Source organism: Cardiocondyla obscurior, linkage group LG26 (assembly GCF_019399895.1).
Source record: "Cardiocondyla obscurior isolate alpha-2009 linkage group LG26, Cobs3.1, whole genome shotgun sequence".
NCBI classification, from domain to species: Eukaryota; Metazoa; Arthropoda; class Insecta; order Hymenoptera; family Formicidae; genus Cardiocondyla; species Cardiocondyla obscurior.
In genome coordinates, this window is record NC_091889.1 from 2,102,479 (window position 1) to 2,127,396 (window position 24,918).

General features: G+C 40.6%; 1 protein-coding gene across 5 annotated transcripts in view; it reads left to right on the plus strand.

Moving 5' to 3' along the window:
- The window catches only part of LOC139112005 (lipase 3-like), a 282,652-nt gene that overhangs the window by 85,662 nt on the left and 172,072 nt on the right, over positions 1–24,918 (plus strand). For all 5 annotated transcript variants that reach the window (XR_011547310.1, XM_070672739.1, XM_070672737.1 and 2 more), the window contains one exon: positions 12,167–12,281. Coding sequence is in view for 4 of the 5 variants with exons in the window: in XM_070672739.1 (XP_070528840.1) it covers positions 12,167–12,281 (115 nt within the window). In the remaining variant the exon portion in view is untranslated. The remainder of the gene's footprint in view (positions 1–12,166; positions 12,282–24,918) is intronic.

Here is a 24,918-nt window from a genome sequence, read left to right on the forward strand (position 1 = left end):
TACACAGTTATACAATTCACTCATGAACCCGGATTATATTATGAGGACCACAGACTCTTCACATATCCGATACGACATGGAAGTTAGTTTTAATAGTAAACATTGCGAAATTCAAAATTAAATTTAAGAAATTACAACACGAAATCGATGACGCGGAAAACGTCTGTAATAACTTACATGAAACGTACAATGGCGAATTATTAAAAGATAAGTGTAACTAGCAATGTTGGTTACCATGCAAAATAATAAATTAATTACGGCACTAGATAGACTAACTTTAACCTACGACAACCGACACGCGAAAAAAGGACTTATAGATTTAGTAGGAACAGTAGGAAAAAATTTATTCAGTATAATGGACGCTAATGATGAAAAAATCATTCAAAAACAATTACAATTATTAAACGCAAACCAACAAACGATCCAACATGTGGCAAAGAATCAGCTAAAAATAATAAACGGCACGCTAAGTCACATACAGGAGTTAGAGATAAAGCTAAAGCAACACGACCGCGTCTTAACAAACGCGACTATCTTCCTAAGTCAGCAGATAGATAGAGTAACGCGGCAAATGGAGATGACGGAACACCTTAACACACTAAGAATACTCGTGATCGAGTATTCTTACTGACTGACATACAAGACACCATCGACTTTATCTCTTGGACTAAAAAGGGTATCATTAACACACGGCTATTACCGATTGACAAAATCATAACAGAACTACTACATGCAACTATTCAACTACCCGAAGGATCACAATTCCCGTTCGATACCAATCCTAAGAACTGGAATCAAATTGAAAAGTATATAGCAATTACCGCGCACTATCGCGATCACAATGCTCTCATGATCATTATTAAATTTCCAATCGTCACCGATACGACATACGAATTAAAAGCGGTCATACCGTTTCCCGGGTATGACCACGCTAACATTTTTAAAACAATCGAAACCGCGCACGAATATATCGCGCTAGATAAAGAAAACAACAAATAAATAAGCCTAACCCGCGATGAAATTAATAATTGTATCCGCGGAAATAAAAAACTTATATGCGAAAACAATTTCGCGATGTACCATGTATCGGATAACGCACCTTGCGAAGTCTTAGCACTCGCCGAGCCGGGACATCAACCCGAGAAATGCGAAACCCGCCATATCATATCTAATGTTAGCATATGGACGGCACTAAACCAACCTCAGGCATGGCTTTACTCCACATTATCACAAGCCATTAAACTGCGATGTAAACATAAGCCAAGTAAAAAAATTAATATAATCAGATCAGGTAAAATAATACTAAGAGACGCGTGTCAATTAACTACAAACGACCTCACGATACAATCGAAAACCCTGTTAGGAGAAAGCGACATTAATATCTACATACCGACGTATAATATTACAATGATACCAATCAAAGAGAGAACCAACATTGCTAAAATTACGTCACAGTTAAAAAATATACAGAGAGAACCGATTATACGAAATAAAAATGAATTATTGCAATTAAGCCTAGATTTAAACAAATTACGTACCGACTTAGATAATAATAATATTGCGTCCAAAACAAAAACAATAATAGTGTACTCCGTAGGATTAAGTACAACGTTAACCGCACTTACAGTTATTATTATCACTATTACTATAATAAGAAAGAAATATTGTAACAAAAATAGACTATAATTAACCGCGCATATACAAAAAAAAAAAAAAACGTATCAAGACACATATACTCAAAGTCTCAACGTTTTTTTTTTCTCCCCGAGGGAAAGGGAATTTGTAAAAGAAAAAGACTTGAGCAATTAAAACTCTCAACCCTTTTTCTTTTCCCTAGGGGGATGGGATGTTATATCCTGAGCCCTTGGCAACAGAAGCTCGAGAATAACGTTGGAATGTCGCACGCACGCGACCATTTAGCTTGATCGGCAGAATACCGCCGATCAAGGTAACCCGGCATTTCCGGCCGGGACGCGACGTTTCGAGGACAGTCGCGGTTGCCACCCGCGATTCTGCTGATTGCTATGATTATTGACATAGCAACAGCAGGGCATATACTACTGTGGGCAAAAAGTACCGGGAAATTTAAATTTAAATTTTATGGGGACTCCGATTGAGACAAATGTTTTTATTTTTAAGTTGGCACTACTGTAATTAAAATATGTGCCAAACATCACTTCAAAATAATCATGACTGTTTGAGATACGCGTGCTTTTGTAAACAGTTAAAAGTGAATTTTTCGTTTTTTACAATGGTGTAGTGCATTATGAATTCCTTTCAACCGGCCAAACTGTCAACAAAGAATACTATTTGAGTGTTATGCGTCGTTTACGTAATGCTTTGCGTCAAAAAAGGTCAGATTTGTGGAATATCAATTCATGGTTTTTGCATCACGATAATCCACCATCTCACACTGCTCTCGTAATTTGTGATTTTTTCGCCAAAAACTCAACCCATATCGTTCCGCAAGCACCGTATTCACCTGACATGGCACCATGTGACTTCTGGTTGTTCGCTAAACTCAAGAGACCGCTCCGTGGACACCGTTTTGAATCGATAGAAGAAATACAAACCGCAACGAAGAAGGAACTGAAGGCTATACCGAAAGAGGACTATGCAGCATGTTTCGAAAATTGGAAAAAATGTTGGCATATGTGTATTGCATCCGGGGGGGGGGGATAATTTTGAGGGGGATTATATGAATTTAGAACAATAAATAAAGATTTTTTGATTTATAAACAAATTCCCAGTACTTTTTGCCCACAGTAATATAGGGGCAGCCGCGGCCCGGACGGGCAGTCGCAATTATAAGTTCGAATTAGATTAAACGCGTGGCGTCGAAGACTGTAAAACAATCAAGGGAAAATAAAGTGGTACAGCAATTATAACGAGACGATCTTTATTAAAACGAAATCACGTCTACATTCTCCGGAAAATGGACCCCACAGCACTTTCTCGGTACAACATAGATCTGGCAAATAGGTTGAGTGCGGAAGCAATTCGAACTTCAATTTGTTCAATTTTAACATTTGTTTGCGCGTGGATGATCACGCACAGAGCACGCGGTGTATTGATACGCCAGTTCCGGCCAGCGCTGACCGTCGCCGTGACGAGGAATACCGGAATCGCAATTTTTGTGATAGAAAAGGGAATTACACAGCACTTGAGTAAAGTTTATAAATAACGGTTTTATTTTACATTCAACAAACAAGATATGAAAGTTAATACCACGGACAGTCTGAGCGTTGATCACGTGATCGAATGATCGAACGGAAATTTTGATCTCCGAAAAATGCAACCTCGCGATGGACAATCTTGGGGAACGTGCGACGCTGCACGTCCGTTCGGATCGGAAATTTTGCTCGCGAACGTCGAAATCGGATAATGGGTTGCTTGGAGAAATCGTGGAGCGCGGTCGATCACGTAATAATCACGAAGTACGTGATTCTCTAAAACCGCATTTTCGAAGAGTGCACGCAACGATGCACCATGGAATGCACAATTAAAGTAAGGTGACGCCAAGATAATCACTTTCGAATAATTAAAGATCGATTGAAATGAATTTCCTGCGAAGCAGGGAGTGACCGAATTCCAATGGACTACGAAATAACGTTCTGAACGTACGTGCGTTTACTTGGAGTATCAGATGATTACTGAGAACGGTCTCAAGTATCGCGGATAGCAACGAACGATCAGAAAAAGCACAAACCGAACATGAAACGAGCATATGTTCGTATACAATCGCCGTCGGATCATCGATTCTTTACGTGTTCGCGAAATGTAACGTGCGTACCGGGTCGCACAAAAGAATATTTACAGAGATAAAATGAAGATTCGCAAACAACATTGCAACCATGCATGTGAGAACCCGATCGTTATTGCGGTAAAACAGGAATTTTTCTTAGCCAAATACGAACGTTTTCTTTTTATTGTGACCCTCAATTTGTTCAGCAATGCAGCATAGTACTTTCCGTTGATTATTTCACCCTTTGCAAAGTAATTGATGAGAATTATTTTATGTCAATTCCAAACCTGTTGTCATCAGTTTTTCTGCAGAGAAAACGACTTTTACCTTCTTCATAGTTGGTTTCTTTATAGCAATTCACTGCATTGACTGTTGTTTGGTTTCAGACGTTTGGAGATGTATCTAAGTTCCATCGACGATTATCAGTCGCCTCAAAAATTCCGCTAGATTTTTTAAATACAGGTTAAGACACTCGCACGATATGTTCGTCTGTATGTGCTTTTAGTCGATTCTCAACAAGCGCGATATCTAGCGCGTGGATAATTTTCTCATATCTAAATCTTGATGTAGAATTTTGTGTTCCCGTTTCGATAATATCTCACAAGCCTCAACAATATTTTTAACAGTCAATTGACGATCTTCCATTAAGTTTGATGCATTAATCTGACTATTTCGTCAATTGTAGCGGTTTTCGGGCGCCCGGAATGTTCCTTGTCTTAAATGCTCGTACAATCACGTTAGTACTTGGCCACCCAATGTTTAACCGTTGTAAATGAAGAAAAGTCTTTACCGTATACAGAATCTAACTTATTTTTTATTTTTTAAGTATTTTTTTTTTAATAAAAAAATTTAGTAGTGCACAATACTCATTTTTTTGTTAACAGACAACGTCAGTTGACAACTTTAGGTCAGTGCCATACACAAAGTAATGAACAGAATGATTTTAGGTATTTATGGTTTTGTAGACCAGCGCCATTTCCCCTCACGGGCATCTACGACACACCGGTAAGAGGAAGTAACTCCTTGTCCAGACTTACATAGTCAGATAGAGCGCCTGTTATAAAACATGCACCACATTAAGCATTTCTGTTTTTTCACCAAGTTGCACGACTAATTTGTATTTCCAATATATGTATATTTATTACATTTAATAAAGGTAAGGTTAATTAAAAATTTGGAAGAAAGTGTTTCAAAGCAGTTATGGATACATTCTGACTTAGGCACCAGGGTGTCAAATTTTTAAAGTACGAGTACTTCTTACACTAATATATACTAAATATATACTAAAATACTACGAACGCAACTACATCTACTCCTTACTCTATAATACAATTCTTTACATTTCTTTCTTCTTATTTTTATTTCTCTGTTACGTCTGGAGCCGTTTCTTGTATGATCGCTCTCTCAGTAAGCACAGTTTTAATAACTCTGATCAGAAGTTAGCTTCACGTGCACGGAGACAATTAGTCAGCGAAGGCGTCACCAATAAAAAATTGGGGGGAAGAAAAATCTATTCCCATACTCCGTGAGATAACCCGTACGGTAGCCGGAAACGTACAGCTCATTTCGGCCAATAATACAGTCGTAAAACCTAAATTGGTCTTACCATGATATCGTCTCGAGCAGTACGGTTTTGACTAATCAACAGAAAGTCGTAAAACAAGACAAAGACTCCCGCAGCCGTTGACACTTAGAAAAACCCCCCCGGATAGTAAGAATACGAACCCTATGACCTCCGTTTTCAATTTTATTACCTAGATAAAATAGAGACACCGACTCTATAATAAGAAATATTAAGATATACGACAGGCAGATGCGCCGAAACAATGAGCATTTCGCAACGATCATCAAAGGAAATAATATGTATAATCGCGCCTGGCAACAGCTAAGGCGCTTCAAGGCAATCGGTGTAATAAAAACTCCGCAGGATGACTCAGAATTGGAGCATAATCAGGAAATAGAGAGATGAGACAATACTACAACCCTTCAACTTTTCTGCTATATAAGGCCCGCGATTTTAGGGCAAAGACGACTACCGAATTAAAATCCAACGTATTCATATCGTTACCCTGCTCGATTTCCTCGCAAACGAATAAGTGGCCCATGCAGAACGTCTGAATCAGGGACTCGACGCCCTCACCAACCTATTCGAACCGAAAGTACGAAGCCATTGTCAAGCCTACGCCGCTCACTCCAGAAGAGGCCGCAACAAAGACCGCTAAACTGCAACTTGCAACCAGTAGAAGTGAGTTGAAGATCAGATCATAAAGATCGAAACGTTTAACAAACCGTAAATTATAGTGTCGTATCCCATGAATCTGACGCGACAGCCACTCGCTGAGATCCTGCGACCTCCTCCATCCGGGACATCAGCACATCTTAATTCAACCCCTTCGCGTCTATCAACAAATTCCATCACTTATACAACACCAGATATTACTCAATCGGCATCCCGATGCGAATCTGTTCCCCTACCCTCTCAATCTAGCGAAAGAACGCTAATTTATCCTCAATTTAAAATAGATTCGCATTTATTCCCTTCAAATTCCCAACCTCCTTCCAAGCCTGAAACATACCATCCGTTCTCCGATTTAGATTTTCCTACTTCGATAGGCCGTCCACCTACCATTATTCCTCACCCTGAAGAAAATTCTACTTCCTACCCTCCAGATAACAATCCACTAGCTTCCCGTTTTTGCGACTCTGAAACCTACCCATATCCCTCCCACAGAAAATTGTACAATTGCGAATCTCATTTACCACGCTGTGGCTATCATATGTGTGGTTATCAAAGCGCAAGGAATTCCGAATTTCGTCCATCAATTCCTTGCTCGCCATGCTTATTTTCAATCGAGCAGCCTGAAAGAAATTATCTTTGGCCAGGCTCTCACCATTTTCATTATAACAGAGCAGAAATATCCAATTGTCCTTTCGGGTCAACGCATCCTCCGCCCTTCTTTCCTAGAACTTCCCATTATTCCCATTTTTTCCTGCCCTGCCGACACTCTCACGCACACTGCCATTCACACATTCATCAAGAGAACCACATGTAAAGATACTCATATACCGAAAAATTGTACACCCGCGAACATTCACAAACACTTGCAATAATTTAAAACAAAGGATGAATTTAATTGTAACAATTAACTAAGCAATAGTTACCGTGAAATTGTAAACCGTTTGAATAAACCAATATCATTTTTTTCAACACCATCATGCTCTGGTTTTTATTCGCTTAAGACTAGCGCAACCCTGTCCCTATAAATAAGATTAGATTCTTATATTAAAAAGGGGCCATAGGCCGCACGCGTTTCGAAAAGAGTGTCATAGCGCTTATTAAAGGCGTTGACTCCCGACTCAAAACCTCAGCTCGTGCGCCTCTGCCGCAGCGGTACCGTCCCTTCTTTTAGCGGCGAATAAAAGATTTTGCCCCGTTGCATCGTTAGCTTTCCGATTTCCAGCTTTCGGACGTAACATCTTGTTATTTTTATTATTACTTTCTTTCATTTTTCCCTTTTCTTGCACACGCATTCCATCTTTTATTGCTCTTTCCCTCTCCTGAACTTTCGTTTCTGAATCATTCGCGTATTCTATTTTATTTTACTTTTTTATTCTAACTTTTTCTTTTCTTTTATTTCTACTTCTTTCTCTAATATTACCTGTTAGGATGCGATAGCTTAGATTATGCGATAGCTTAGATTACACAATAAATACAAGTAAGATTAGATTAGAAAATTCGCGAGTAGGGAGCATTATTCGGTATCGTCAGCTCCAGTTTAGTTTGTAAGAAGAACAATGAATTTGCACACGAGTTTTGCACACGAGCCCAGGATCGTTCGGCCGTGCGTTGCAGACGTCGTAATCCTGCTCTTACTCTTCGTTTGATTGTTGTAGTAATCGTTACCATTGAAAGTAAAGAGTTAGAAATCATCAAGGTTTATTTTTGTGCGTACCCTGTCATACTTACAATCTTAACATTACCCTTCTTCACTTTTTTCTACTCCTCATTCTTTCTGTCTTTCTCTCTCTTTTTTACTATCTTACTTCATTTAATTATCCTTATGTTCCATTTCTTCCTTGACTTCTCTGTATTCTTCTTAGCTTTTTATCTATTCTTCTTCTTTTCCTCTTCTTTATCCAGTACTCTTTCCATCCATTTTTCCCATTTTCTGTCCATTCTTTATATCTTACAGCTCTCTCATACATGCCCCCATATCTCTACATCATTTTCACACATTCTACATCTGTTTGTTTTCTCCTCCAAATATCTGTTTCCTTACATTTCTTTACTTAATCTACACCTCGTTATTTTTTGCCGTCTTTCTTTTCTTTACTCCTTTAAATACATTCACCTCTTTAAATATATCTAAAAATTATTATTTTTTATTCATCAATTAATCAATCAATTTATGTAAATAATTTATCTAAAAAATATAATTTGAATCAAATATTTTATATTTTATTAATTTTTTCTTTGAACATTAACTTTTTTAATATATTAAAAAATTTTTATTTTTTTTATTTTTAATAAAAATTTTAATTTTAATTTATTAATTTTTATATTTTTATTTAATCTTAGAGATTAAATTTCTTTTACTTTTTTCTACTTAAAATAATACACAATTTTTATTTATATACAGGGTGTCTGATTGAGTAGTGAGCATCTCTTAGTTATAGATAGAACTCGAAAATACAAATAATACAAATACAAATACAAATACAAATACAAATACAAAATACAAATAAATAAACGACGGCGCCATTCCTATCCATTCGCCTGTCGCGCTCACTCACGCGCAGCTTCCTTGTCGCTCTTACGCCTATACATTTTATGCATTTTAATTTTTTTCTCAATAACGATTGAGAATTTTGCAAAATAGTACGGGACTTTCCTATTTGTATTTTCGAGTTCTATCTATAACTAAGAGATGCTCACTACTCAACCAGACACCTTGTATAAGGGTGTCCCAAAGTCATGTGGACAGATTTTGGAACTAAGTACATCTCGTTATTTTAAGACAAAAAGTTCTTTACCATTTTTTATTACGAGTATTATTAAGCGAGATAATAATTACTAAAAATTAGGTCTTTTGGGCGGAATTTACTGCCCCCCACACCGCGCGGTATCGTCGATAAGAAAAGTGAAGGCGCGCGGGGCGAGACAGGCGGTTCCGATCGGCCTGCCTAGATAAACTGGTCTGAACCAGGAATGAAAGAAAGGCGACGAAGCGTAATAACACAAAGAAAACTGTCGATGATCGAGAACGCAAGAATTGGGTACTACCGACGGATGGAGCGTCTCCGCGCGGTGTGAGGGGCAGTAAAATCCGCCCAAAAGACCTAATTTTCAATAATTATTACCTCGCTTAATATTACGCGGAATAAAAAATGGTAAAGAACTTTTCGTCTTAAAATAACGAGATCTACTTAGTTCCAAAGTTTGTCTACATGACTTTGGGACACCCTGTATATATATACAGGGTGTCCGGTTCGTTTTGTCACTCCCGAAATTTTGGGGTAGACAATAATAATTCAAGACGAAAAGTCCTGTACAATTTAGCAAAATTCGTCACCGTTAATTTTATAAAAATTATAATGCCTCGGCAAATAAACGCTAAGAAATCTATGGGCTGGGCGCGGCGATGGCAATGTTTAGTTTTCTGCAGAAAGTAGCCGTCGAATAATAATGATTGGCGAGCGAGTTCGGCGAATGAGCTCTAAGCAACTAAGGGGCCGGCCGCGGCGGCAACGGTGTTTATAAAGATGTAATCTGAGTCAACTCAGAAAGAAACAATCGCGAGCGCATTCGTTTCATTTTTGCCGCAAAGATTTCGATACGTATTGGCAAAAATAAATTGCTGGAAAAGAAATGAAATTGCTGGAAAGGCTACATAAATTTACAAGAACATGGATATATACACAGAACTGTAAATCATACTCAAGAATTTGTAGATCAGAATTCTGGCGCTCATACACAAAATATCGAATCGTCTTGGCGCTGGATGCGACGATTTTTATCTTGAGAAAGAATATCAAAAGATAATATTGCAGACCATCTTTGTGATTTTTTGTGGAGACGACGCATTATAAAATTAAATATGGATCCATTTACTCAATTGTTTAAAGATATACGAATTTGTTATCCTGGCAATCATGATTTAAGTATTGCTGTTTTTGAGAGACAAGAAGACTCAGAATCAAACAGCACCCCGATTTCTGAGAGGCGAGGGGACTCAGAATAAAACACCACCCGATTTCTAAGAGGCAAAGAAATTTTCTGCTTTAAAAAGTATTCCGATGTGAGAGATAAGAAGATTCTCTGTTTTAAAAAGTATTCCGGTATTACCTCTCTCCACTGTCTCGAAGCAAATCAACGTCTACGCTTGTACGGTTGTACGTAAGTTTGTAACGTTGAAACTTAAGTACGTTTCACCCACCCCTCTGCACTGCCTCAGGGCGAATCAACGTCTTCGCTTGTACGGTTCTACGTAGGTTTGTAACGTTGAAACTTAAGTACGTTCCACCCACCCCTCCCCACTGCCTCGGGGCGAATCAACGTCTACGCTTGTACAGTTCTACGTAGGTTTGTAACGTTTGAAAATTAAGTATGTTCCATCCACCCTTCCTCATTGCCTCGGGGCGAACCCCGTTCTGGTGTGAGAAGTGAGGAGATTCTTGAAAATTATTTTTTTATATGAAAGTTTTAGAAAAATCAAGTATAACTTAAAAACTATTGATTGTACGATAAAAACATATAAAACCAAAAATGTTTATTTCTGTAAAAGCTACAAGTTTTGTCTGAAACATTTTTCTAGATTTTCATTATTTACAGAGATATAAAAAAACTAGTTTTATGGGGTTTTTATGTTTAACCCATAAAAATGGGATAATCGCCAATTATGACCTTGATATTCGTTATCAGGGTAAAGAGTAACATAAGCCCACGGAGTTTCATTGAAATCGGGGGTGACACCTTTTCGGAACTTTATCTTAATTTATTAAAGATATTCTTAAAAGTTAATATTTACAAAAAAAATGTGTGTTTTACGTCAGTGTCGTAAATGATCGTGTAACCGAGCTTCAAACTATATATGTGTGAACGGCGTCACGGGTGTACAAAGTAATGGCCGCTCTTTCTGAGTTGTTCGCACAATTCTATGCGGTCGTGTGTCTTGCTGATAACATACAAGTGGGGATCCGTTCAAGCCGTATCAATCGTAACAGTCTCTGCGGTCGCAAGTCTTGACGCCGGTGTACAGGTAGAGCCATCCAGGCTGTGTCGGTCGTAATAGATCTCCGCGGTCGCGAGTCTTCGGCGAGGGTGTACAGGTAGGGCCGTTCAGGCCGTGTCGGTCGTAACAGATTTCCGCGGTCGCGTAGGAAGTCGAGGGCGCCCGGTTAAGGAAGGCTCGGATGTGCCCAAGTCGGGTGGAGAGCGGTGCCTGAAGCCAGGTGCGCTCGGTTAAGGAAAGAGGCTTGAAAGTGCCCGAGTTAGGTAGAGAGCGTTGTCGAGGACCGGGAAAGCCCGGTCAAGAATAGGCTCGGGGACGCCCGAGTCCGGTCGTTCTTGGTATCGAAAGCTGGGTGAGTCCGATTGAAGAAAGGCTTGGAAGCGCCCAAGTCCCGGTAGATCGGTTTCTGAATAAGATGCCGACTCGCGTTCGAGCCGGCTTATACACCTGAGGGCTCGAGAGAGGGAAAATTTTCTCCCGAACAATTTGTAGCTGTGCGCGGCACGGGCAGATGGTCGTCCCGGTTACGCGCTGCGAGCGGGTGGTTGGCCTGCACTACCTGGTGGTTTTGCGGGATTGTGCAAATATTTTGAGCCGACAGATAGTGATCGCGGCACGGAGTTGAGCGGTTGCTTGTTTTTAAGTGACTTTGTCACAATTTTCATCCATTCTCCTTGTTGTTTTTTGGTGACTTACTTATCTTTGTACTTTCCTGAAACTCTTTCATCTCTTCCACTTCTTTCTTTTTCTCCTGTTTCTTTTGTATTTTCTCAATCTCTTCAAATAATTCTAATAATAGAAAACTGTTAGATCTCTGTCTCTCTAAACCAAGCATAGACATACATCTCCCACCACTCCTAAAATCGTGCAAGCTTATATGAGTAAGTATTCTTGCCTTGAATCCACAATCAGTGATGAGGACTTTAGCTCCGAGTAACATTGGTGTGCCGAAGTGGGGAATCACGCACACACGTCGATACACCGATGTTGCTCGGAGCTGAAGTTTCCATCACTGGCCACAATTCTAATCCTTCTCTTTGCCATACCGATGCGATGCAAGTTCGCGATTCGGTTTACGTTCCCCTTAATGTCAATAATTTATGAAATACACTACATTCATTATAAAATACGTTTATTAATAATTAAATCATATATAAAACTAATTATGTATTATTAATTTGTGATATAGCATTTTTATTGGCTGATGAAGGATATGACATATGGCTTGGAAATGTCAGAGGAAGTTCTTATTGCAGATCGCACGTAAAACTATCTCCACAAAGTAAAGACTTTTGGCAATTTAGGTAAAGTTTTATTTTACAATGTTTTTATTTACAAAATATATCCTTTATTAATTTCAGCTCTTGTCAATTAAAACTGTATCAATGATTTTACATATCTCTAATTTTTTAATTTTATTAAATTAAGCAGAATATCTTTCCAGTTATATCTGTTAAGTACGTTAGCTATTACTTTTAATAACTTCTCATACTACGTACATTATACGCAACGGCTATAATAGCGTTTGTTTGCGACGACAACGGTTAAAATATATAAGTTAGAGTTAGTGTACGTCTAACTTGTGGCGAGGGCTTAGGCCCCGCCACTAGACGGCAGACGCCGTCCCTGAGGGCAAACACCGACCCGAACAGGACCGAACGCGCCCAGCAAGGTTCGGCGGGCGACCACCGGCCCGACGATGGCGCGCGCCGCCGAGGTAAGAGTGGGAACTCCCCCACTCTCATCTCGGCGACTATACAAAGTGTCCCAGATCAGTGGACGATGCCGAAAATGATAGGTAGATTTAATCGAATTAAAACGAAAAGTCCTGTACCATTTTGAAAAATTCTCAATAGTTTTTAAAAAAAAAATTAATTTATGTACGCGTAAGAGCGATGAGGAAGCGTGGGCTGAGTGAGCGCGACAGACGACGGTGCCATTTCTAGTCATTCGTCTGTCGCGCTCACTCACGCGCAGCTTTCTTGTCGCTCTTACGCTTATACATTTTATATATTTTAATTTTTTTCTCGAAAACTATTGAGAATTTTTCAAAATGGTAAAGGACTTTTCGTTTTAATTCGATTAAATCTACCTATCATTTTCGGCATCGTCCACTGATCTGGAACACCCTGTATAAGCCGAGCTCGCGGCAGAGCAAGTACCTTGTCCGTTCCGACTCCTCGTCACGAACACTAGTCCTCCAGATCCGATAGGCTTCGGGCGCTCCCGAAGCCCTCTCTAGTACTCTCCGACTCGGGCGCTCCCGAGTCGTCCCCGGGCGCTCCCGGTGAGAGTCTTCCGCTGCTTTGGGCGCTCCCAAGGCAGAGTAAACTTCAGGTTTCTGGAGACCTCGGGCGCTCCCGAGGCTCCACCACCGAGGCGACCGGATACCGCCGGCGCCCCCGGCTAGTCCGGACCACCGGGATCCCCTGGACGGGCGCTCCCGTCCAGGCCGTAGGATCCGTCGTACGGCACGCTGCCGACAACACCGCCGCGGTCGGGCGCTCCCGACTGCCGCCGCTTCCAGGGCACCCAGTGCCACACCGGGATCCCCTGGACGGGCGCTCCCGTCCAGGCCGTAAGATCCGTCGTCCGGCACACCGCCGTCGACACCGCCGCGGTCGGGCGCTCCCGACTGCCGCGCTCCGGATTATCCCGGACCACCTTCGGCTCTCTTGGACGGGCGCTCCCGTCCAAGCCTAGAGCCTGCCGCACGACTAACAGTCATCGGCATCACCGCCGTCGGGCGCTCCCGACGGCCGCCACCTCCAGGGCACTTCGCGCCCTCACGCGATCCCCCGGACGGGCGCTCCCGTCAGGTCACGGATCCGCCGCGCGACAACCCGTCGCCGGCACTGCCGCGGTCGGGCACTCCCGACCGCTGCCCCTCGGGCCAGCCTGAGCAATCTCGGCCCAGACCCCGACCAACCGCTTGGTCGATCGTCGTCTCAACGAACTCCGGCTCCGGCGAACCTCAATCCGGCAACCCCCGCGACACGGCAAAACGCTACCGTTACAAACTTCACAAACAAAGTGCGTATTGTTCTGTAGAGTGCAGAAAAAATCGATAAAATAGAAGAAAATGTAGTGAGGCATAGTTTAATGCTTCATCCATTAATAAACGTCTAATTAAAAAAGAATGTATTAGAAGACGTAGTTTGCTAGCAATATGCAAAATTTCTCTTATTTGTTTATTTTAGACATGAAATAAACGTATTATTACGTTTTATTCATTAAAAACGCTTGCACCTGGTCATTATTTTTGCGAGATTTTACTAACGCGTGCCCACCTAATATACTCGTTTGTATCACTGCTTTTGAACGCTTGCGCTCAAAATAAAGCAACTCTGATTAAAACAAACGACTTAATTCTCAAACAAATACAGAATAGGAGACCACGTCTGTTCGCAACAAAGAACAATAGGTAAAAAGGGCCGATTTTGGCACATCATGGCAAACGGACAAAACACATTATTTCCAGAAGATTTTTGTCCGCTGAACACGATGCCGTAGTTAGTTTTCGTTTAAAGCCTGGAAAACATGTTTTTATTCGGGAATTTATCATTCAATAATTCAGGCCCATAAAGTCGACGTAAACATGGGAGCTATTACAAACTTGTGTATTTGTTAATAAATGAGACTCACAGTGAGAAATATTACTAAAGTAAACACGAGGATGTTATCAGTTGTCGTCCCCACCGTTGGTAGTGTTCAAAACTCAATAATCCTAAGTCCAAACATTTTAAACTTATGACAAAATAATTAATTCACACCCAGCGAATAATTCATTTATTCACAATTTGACTCTTCATCTGTTGTAATATTTTCTCCGTCAGGATTCTAAAACAAATTTGAAAAATGAAAAGCCGGTGCTCGTACAGATGTGAGATGATGTGCATAACGGAAGTACCATATGAGAACTATTACATGTTGTGGCAACCACTGATACTCGTCACAAGCACCTGCCGAACGGCAACCCGGTAAACGCACAAAAGCTGCGTGATACGAAAGCTCGCCGCTAGGAAGCGCGGCTTTCTCGAGAGTTAAATAACTCTAAGGATCCTATATAAATCGGAGGATCATTTTCGGTTTTCGCTTCCGCTAGCAGTAGGACTCTCTAGAGCACATCTCAAGAGATAGTGCCAGATAAGCTAAGCAAGCAGGAAAGCCTTTTTGATATTAACTCGGAGTGCTCGACTACAATCAAACGCACTTAAGTATTTACGTGGGAGGAGACATCGGCTGCAGAAACTTTGAATCCTGAAACGACCGGAGGGGCCGGAAGAAGCCACCGCCACCAGTGACGAGCTCGCCGGACAGCACCACTGGACCCGTAGCGCCCAGGATTGTAGCGGTGGAGACTTTTCTTCCAGGACAACCACTGGTCCAGTTAGTCCACCGGCCGGACATACTACCAGTGGTCTCAGATTGCAGACGGGCAACATACGCACACTAAGCACAATGCCGTGTCCGTGTGCGCTCGCAGCGCCTGCAACGCCTCGGCCAGCGTCGGCTGCTGGAAGAGCGCAGACGTATGTCATATCTGACTCTGTCTCTCTAGAACTACAGCCGACGTCACGTAGTTCTAGAGAGACAGAATCAGATATGACATACGTCTGCGCTCTTCCAGCAGCCGACGCTGGCCGAGGCGTTGCAGGCGCTGCGAGCGCACACGGACACGGCATTGTGCTTAGTGTGCGTATGTTGCCCGTCTGCAATCTGAGACCACTGCATACTACAGCCTTCTCCGCAGCCGGCCATACCGCAGCCTCTTCCGAAGCTGCCGCCGATAGCTCTACGGCCGTGGGCACCGTGTACCATAAGGTTGTCGCAGCCACAGCTAATCCAGTCACCACGGGCAGCGCTTCTACCTGGGGACTACGGACTTACCGTCTGACCAGCCCTCGCTACCGTGTGCCGACGACACCGAGGCCTGTGCCTGTGCGCTAGAGTACCCAGACAGAGGAGCCCAGGCATACGATCCAGCACGCGCCTTTAAAGGCGGACATAGGGACGCAAACCGACCTGTGGACCACGACCTTGATTTCCGACTCCGAGCTCGTAACATATCCGGGAGACGAGCGATGAGGTCCGATTAGGGTTACCCTAACGGCCCCACACATATTCTACAAGGAACACCGGGTCTAATAACCCGTGCCTGGCCTCTTCCTCTGTATTTTGTTGAAAGCGTCCTAGTGGCGCAATTTAAGAAAATTTAAACATAAAAATTTGTACTGTAAATAAAACTTTTGTTGGAATATTGATTGGTTAAAAGAATTGAAGTACACAAGAAATAAAAATAGAAATAATAATAAATGTATTTAACGTAATGTGTATCGTAGCACGGCATAAGGCAGACTGATCGTCGGAGGAAAAGTTTATACCATGGGGATCGCATCCGTGTTATCTTATTCGTATGGCTCAGTTTACATATGGCCTTGTTACGTATCGCTGGTTAATATAGAATAAAGAGTTAATTATATAAAGAAACTATTTTTTTATAACAGCTTTAGTATAAAACTCATAGAAATAGCCTCAAATTCCTTTCCGCGATGGCAACGACGCTACACATGTGAACAGTTTCCAACAACTCTTTGTCCAACTTTACATCCGCAATAATGTTGAATAATACTCTCAATGTTTGCGCACTCGTATTAATCAAAAAATAAACAAAATATTTATCCGAGTTGGAACGTTGTGATCTTATTTTTGCTTTAAGCACATAACAACTCAATTGGTCCACAACAAAGCCATACTTTACATAATTTATTCGAGAAGATTCAACAGTTTTTCACATTTTGCCAAATGGAGTGTGCGTGATTCAGCAGATCCACTCGCCGTCGCGAAAGCGGTATGTGTTGCGCGCCTAATAATAGCTCACATCAGCTGAGCGCGATATTTTTACGGGTGTTTAATGCATGACATTGACACGCAACCGATTGCGAAAACAACTTCTTTCGTTTCGCGTGCCGAAAACCTGTCAACAAACGATCGCGTAATAATTTTTCTCTAATCAGCGGCCTCTTTTCTTGGTATAGACTTTTATGGCACTACCTGTAATTCGCGCGTAAATTTACAGAAGTTGGGCCTTTCGTCTCTGTATCGTTTACTGTTCTCTCGCGAGCTAGGCAATAGCACATCGAGTGCCCTGCAAATCAGAAGTAATAAAGTCTGATTAGACTGTGCGTGCGTCACGCGTCAAAAGTAGACGTGAACGTTACAGTGTGTGCGATTTGCATCCTTATTGAGGTCAGCTTTTGTACAATTTATAATTCCAGTCTGACTTTGTAAATATATTGTGTGGTGTTAACGATCCTGAGTTAAAGCATCTTGCAGGCGACCGGTAGCCGGCCGTCGAGTTTCGAGCGATAGTGGGGGACCGAAGACGAAGACTATCAGAAATAGACCAAACTAGGCTACTAATTCCGAGCGCTGAGTTACGGTATAAAAACGATAATTTTTATAAACTTTGCGTTGAGGACGATGAAGCTGATGAGCTTTTTAGTGTATTGGACAAGAAGTTTACATCGCTGAGATCTCAAGAATCCTTCACCCGTTTTCTACGAGATCGTGAACTAGACGTTCGTGGTACCTGTAAACCGTTTGTAAGACGAACTCCCATCAATGAGCATCAAGATTATCGCGAGTGGTCGCAGCATATACTGCAACTTACACAAACGGGTAGATTTAATGACCTAGCGATTGGTCAGAGAGCCGCGATTCAACATAACCTCTGCTCAGTTGAATCTATTCATTGGTCAAAGAATTTCGATCAAACGTCGACTCTACTAAGGCAATGGATGCGACTTGATAACACCTTTGGAGTGCTTCTCGTGGGTGGATGCATTTCTGGATCGATATCGCATGGTTGGTCCCTGCTTTATCATAACCATTTCACTGGCCAATAGTGAGTTATGTGATGAAATATTTTTATGTAATCTAAGCAACTGACCTTTTACGCGAGAACTCCTTGAAAACTGTGACGCTGTTACCGGACTTCAATCGCTACGTCGTACGTGTAACCAAAAAACTTGGCGCTGCGATACCAAATCTTTAAAATCGAAAAAAAAAACAAAAAAAAAATTAAAATTACAATAAAAGATAAAAAAAATAAAATTAAAATATTAAATAAAAAAAAATAAAAGAAAAAATAAGAAAAGAAACCTAATTCTAAGAAGACAAAACAAAAATGCTGATGACTTAAAAAATATGTATAATATAACAAAAATATTGAAAATGGGCAATGCAACAAAATTTTTGCCGTCCCACTTTTACAGATTGCGGTCTGTTGGATGTATTTAAAAAATACTCTTTAATATACATCCAGTGTGGTTACAAAAATCTGACGCATAGCACATCGTAAAAAGCAAAATTATAATTTGAGATTTTAAAGATTTAGTTTCGCCAAGTTTTTTTTTTCTTTACATTATCTCATTAGTTTTATAAAGAGTATTTATTATTAAAATATACATTTTATGTTCTATTTTGGGGGAGTCTTTTTTGGGGGGAATTTTGATTTTGTTTAAATATAATTTCTATTTTCTTCAGGTTCTTGGCGCATTTATTTGATCTCATTAATTTTATGAAGAGTATTTGTTATTAAAGTACACATTTCATGGTCTATTTTTGGGGAGTATAATTTTAAGGGAGTCTTTTTTTGGGGGAGTCTTGGTTTTGTTTAAAAACTTTTTCGAGGACGCTTTTCTCACTCGCCTATACTTGGCGCTTTTTTTGAACCTTTTTTTTAAAAAAGGTCAGTTTTTGGGTAGACTTTACTGTCTCGAAGATACTGCTGCAAACATGAATTTCTACACTCCAGTACCAAGCACGTTGGCCGAGAACATGAAGTGAGTATTGCTTGTTCTATAAATGTGATAAATCCGCTTTTTTTTATTTTATTCACTTATAATTTATTTTCTGTTTAATTTAACCACGCCGCGGTGTACGCATCGTATTCTGTAGAAAAGATTTGCTTTAACACCTGCTGCGTAGAAGTATTTAGACATCGGTATCAACGCTGGACCCGTATCGAATTAATTCTCGGTGTAATTAATTCTCGGTGATAACAAAGAAAATAATATGCTGCTACTTTAAGGTAGGTAGACAGCTTTGATAGAAAAACGTGAGACTGTTAAGCACTTTATTCAACAACAGTCTGCAACAACGCCACTGATCATTCGCGATTTAGGTTTAACACTAGTAAATATTAGTACTAGTGACATTATTGTAACCCGAACCCCGTTACAACAGGTAATAATATTTAAAGTATTTTGGCATAAGATTTTGCAACAGATTGAAATCGGGTGATGCTGGATCAGCAACCCACATTGAGTTAAAGATAGATAAAACAAAGGAATGATAAAATACAAAGAAAAATTAAGTAATAATAAATAAAAGGAGAAACAGTTGCGAGACCTTATTGCCGAAATTGCTGAGGTTGCATTGGCCGAGCAACCGAGTTACGGCCGTGCAACCTAATGACGCCAAGGCCCGGCATTATCGTTAAATACTCGCGGGTCGTCACCCACGGGGAGTTCAGTTAGCAAGTGAAAGACAAGACTGCCGTGTCGTCGGAGGAGTGATACCTCATGCAACGTGAGCTCGGTCGCGTGCCGTGATAAAGAAACCTCGCGGAGCTGAGGTAACGTAATAGCGCCGGTCGTGTACCAAACAGTGTGAAAGGAAGGAATTGAGAAGTGAAAGAAACTGTAAAATTAATGTGAATAAAACTTAATATTGTTACGCCGCCTCTAGGTTTTCCTCTCACTTCCCGCAGCGTCCGCGAGTTCCAGCCACATTCTCTCTCACACTCACACCCGCGGAACACTTCTACACAAAATGAAACGAGACTCGTTAGAAAAGCAAACTAAGAAGCTTTATTACAATAAGGTTAAAGCGTGTCCGTTCTTGTTACAATCACAAGGAAAACTGACAACTATTTACATGAAACGAGCTGTCTGTTCCCTAACGACGGGAAACAGACTGACATGCTCTCAATAATCCGGACCATCTTCAGACACCGTCTTCCGGCGCGTCCATCTTCACGATATTCCTGTGCGCCAAAACTCAGGAACGAGCGTAACAATATAATATATATTTCGAGAGTCTCCCTCATTTTCGTTCTCTCTCCGAGGATTCCGAAGGACGGACCGCGTGCACCGGCTGCGGTGCAACATTATTATAAAATGATTGTTAGGAGATGCGCGCTTATATACAAGATGTTCCGTAAGTCGAGGTCAATCGCTCGGAAGATGAATGAGAAACCAAAAACAAGAAAAAAAGTTAATATAAACATAGGTACAAAAAGGCGTTGTTTCCAAGTTATCGCCAGTTTTAAGTCGCGCGCGCGCGCGCGCGTGTATGGATCTAAAAATTATATAAGATATTTGAAATGACCTCTTTCTGTATTAATGCATGCTCTAAGCCTTCTTTTTAAGGAGTCCCGAACTCTTTGTAGCACTTCGGGATTTTCTCTAATGTTTCCAAATCCATTAGTTATTCTTTGTTTAAGTTTATGGACGTTATTAACTGGCCGTTTATAAACAAAGGATTTCAGATAACCACAAAGATAAAAATCACACGGATTGAGATCGGGTGACCTAGAAGACCAGCGTACAGGTTTTCCAAGCCCTATTCATCGTCGACCGAATTTGCGTTCCAATTCTTGTCTAGCAATTAAACCGAAATGTGCAAGTGCACCATCGTGCATAAACCACATATTATGTCGTACGTTCAAGGGACGTCTTCAAGAAGTATATCTAATCTGCTTTTAAGAAATTCGACACAAGTTTCTCCATTTAATCTGTTTTCAAAAAAATGTGGTTCAACAAGTGAATTGTTAATTATTCCTCCACAAACCAAACAATTAAACTGTTGTTGATGTTTTTTTTTTAACAATTGTATGGGGATTTGCTTCCATCCATTCTTGTGTATTATGAAAATTTGTAATATCGTTTCTATCGAATGTTGCTTCATCTATAAAAAAAATTATTTCACTGAAATTAGGCATTTGTTCTAATTTATTCACGAACTATTGACAGAAATTGATACGTGGACCATAATCGTTTTCAGTCAATCCTTGAATACGTTGTTTATGATAGGGATACAAGGAATTTCTGTTAAGAAATCTCCATATTGTAGTTGTTGGCAGACCTAACACTCTTGAGATCCTTCTGATACTAGTAGAAGGGTCAACCCGGAATGCGTCCAAAATTCTTTCTTCCGTGCTAGGGTTGATTCGAGGCCTACCCTTTTTTCGACGCTGTGTTAACTGCTCAGTTTCTCACAACATTCTATCAATATTTTGAAAAGATCATAGGTTCGGTGCGTATCACCGAGGAAATTTTTGGATGTGCAATCTTCTTGCTTCTGTAGCATTACCTTGAGTGAGACCATACATTAAATGCATGTTAACTAATTTGTAACGGTTAAACGATCCATTACAGACAATTAAATTTGAATTTTAACAAACTTCCTTTCTCCGTGAACGAACTCTGATTGTGAAGCGATAGAACTTTACTCAAATTTCTTTTGTCATAGCTGATAAATACAATGTTCTCACGTTTTTTGTCGAAAAATCAATATCTAAGCGCTTGTTCGAGATTACGAGGTATTGTACAAGATTTATTATGATTTCTTGCTCGTGCCGCAAGCTTCCTTTGTGCAAACACTGTTGGCTATATTAGTCCTGGGCGACCTTGGATTCCACGGCTTCTTGTCTGTGCATAAGCTAAATGAGTTGTAGTAGATTATTGTGTGGGTGTTGCTGTTATATTGTATATTTCGAACACTTTATATAATTTTTAGATCTATACACACACGCGCGCGCGCGCGCGACTTAATACTGGCGATAACTTAGAAACAACGCATTTTTGTACCTATGTTTATATTAACTTTTTTTCTTGTTTTTGGTTCCTTCTTCATCTCCCGAGCGATTGACCTCGACTTACGAAACATTCTGTATAAAACCGCAAACTATATTATTTTTCTTTGAAATTGATCAATGCGTCGAGCAGGTTTATATCTCTGTCACAAACTGTTGAAATTTATTGACGAGTCAGCGGTTTTCCAGAGGAATTTTAACATAAAGTTTTATTAAATTTTTACAAGTTAATTTACAATATTATTTTTGTGATCATTAAGCGGTGCCCTAATTTGAGCGCCTTTCATAATGCCGGAAGGCTTATTTGCTTTGCCGGTGTTCTCGGTAAGAAATGTGTAGGGACGTCAGTGTCACTAGTATTGGCCTCCACCTGTCGTCGCCCGGATAGTGTAGAGGGTATTTCTCTCTCTTGTCGGTCTGCGTGGATTCTTCCTTGGTAGAGGGTTCAGCTTGGTTCCCGGTTTCCTTGGTAGTCCGGATAGTTTGAACTGCTATTTCTTTCCTCTTCAATGGTTGGAGTTTCTCCAAGAGTTCTTCTCTGTTTCCAGATGCCAGCGGGGGCTTGTTGATCTTCTCTCCTTGGCGTCCTCTTGATTCAGCGATAGCTTAGGTGGTTCTCTTCGGTGAAAAGTTTAGAGGTATCAGTTTCCAGGGAAGAAAACTTTCACCTTCGTCGATTTTCCTCTTCGGTATGATCTTCACCTTTCCGAAGAATTCTTTTACTTGGAGAATTCTGGGCTTGCTGTTCTCCTTAGCGTTCTCAAGCGATGGTGGCAAAAAGGCAGGAGTCAGTATCTTCTTCTTCTTTTTCCCTCTTCTTATCTTCTTGTAAGAAAGAGCGTTCTCTGATTTCAGCATGAGTTAAAACACTTTCGCTTTAAGTGCTTATGTTTCCGGAGCACACTGCAGCTTTCAAAAGGCTTTCAGGACTTTGTTTATTGCTCAGACCGTAGGCGAATTGACCGATCGTGTGTGGAAGCTGACCGGAGTGTCAAGTAGGAAGCGTGAATCCAGAGATAACTGCCAACTATGTTTTGTTCGGATGCTATTTACAGTACTTCATTTAAATGCTATGTATAATGTTTCTGTTACAATACCCTATATACAAGAATCCCGGTAAACTGTTCGTTAAAACATGACAACGCGGTGTAGGTGACGGCGCGTGCCGATTGTGCGGAGCCGGTGTTGGTGCGGGTTAGTTGCAGAGGTGGACGGCGTAACTCGTAACGCGAAACCCATCTGCGTTCACAAATTCCAAAGACGCTGACTATCCCAGTGTTTCTATGCAGAATTCGGTGCACTTTGGGGCAAACCGCCGAGAACACTTGGTCGAGGTGAAAAACTCTCCACCCCGGGTAATCATGCCGTGCAAAAAAAAGACCGAAAAACGGGTTGAGATGTCGGCAGAATCCTCATGATTATTGTTATAAAAAAGAATAGTTTCTTTATATAATTATAGCTTTATTCTATATCAAGTAGCGATACGTAACAAGGCCATATGTAAACTGAGCCATGCGAATAAGATAACGCGGACGCGGTCCCCATGGTATAAACTTCTCCGATGGCCAGTCTGCCTTATGCCGTGCTACGATACGCATTACGTTAAATACATTTATTATTTTTTTATTTTCTATTTTTGTGTACTTCTATTCATTAACCAACCAATATCCCAACAATTATCAACAACATTTTCAAAAGATTCTATTTTGTTTCACGATTCTGTTGGAGGCCTCGCGATCTCAAGATTCGCGGTTTCCTCTTTATGTCCTTCTAGATCGCAGAATTTTATGTCCAGGATATGATCCAGGAGCAGAATTTTTCAAATAGTTTGTTGCCATTTCGCGTTTCTCTCCCTACGACCATTAGTCTCAATTCTGCGAGAAGTACTCCGGCTCGCTAAAAGTTTTTGAAATAGTAATTAATTTCGCGAGCACAAAAAGATAACTTGTTTCTTAATTGATGTCTCCCGTCGTTTTAATCTCGTTGTCGCAAACAATTCCTGACCTCGGCTGCTGTCGAAGGCTCTCCGTGCGCGCCCACAAACACGATCCTCAGAGGTTTGAATGCACAGGTGACACCAAGTATATCGCGCTGTCACTGGGACAGACCGATCAAATTTGAACACTTTTCGGGGGCCACACAACAGAACATTCGATCGTATACTCTACGACGGACAGACTGCCAACGTTGAAAGCCTCGGATGACCTCGCGACAAAGTGGTCTGATGATGTGCGGACGCGCAGCCGCTTCCTCAAGAAATAAAAGGTCTTACAAAACTGAATTGCCGATGAAGGTGATCAACATCTCCGAAACTATTGCGTACAACTTCTGGACTCATCGTCGTCACTCTCGTTCTCGCTTTCTCTATGGCTTGTAGGCTCTCTCTCGTTATCACTTTAGGTTCGCTTTAGACGACAGCTCGCACGGAAAAAAGAAAAAGAGCAAAATTACCTTTTTTAAAGAAAGATACAAAAAAGCACCAAGTATAAACGCGCGAGAAGCGCCGTCAAAAATTGTTTTCTACAAAAGTAATGACATGAAAAAACTGCGCCATTACAAGGCTGATGTGCATTGATATAAGGAAAAAATAAAAAAATAATGCAAACGTATAAATATATTTTTTAATACAAGGAAATATTTAATTACAAATTTAAAAAACTTGGCGCTGCTGTTTTGTGTAACGAGCTAAGTAAACGTGTTTGTTAATATTATTATTTTTTGTTTTGTTTATTCTTATGTATGTGTGTGCGTGTGTATTCTGCTATCTCCCTCTTTTAAGCGTGTCTACATGTGTGTATGTGCTTCTCTCTTTCTCTCGTTCTTTTTTTCTTCCATACGTACAAACAAGCAGACTGACTCTGTTTCATTTTTGTTGTTATTTCTTATCATTCGACAGTATCACGCAAAAGTTCACATTTAATTTCAATTTCATAATCAGTCACTCAAATTAAAGCACGAACAAAAAAGTTTTACATATCAGGTGAATTATTGCACACAAAGTTTAACAATGCTGAATATTTAAAGATTCTTTAACTTTTTTTAGTGAAAACTTTATCATT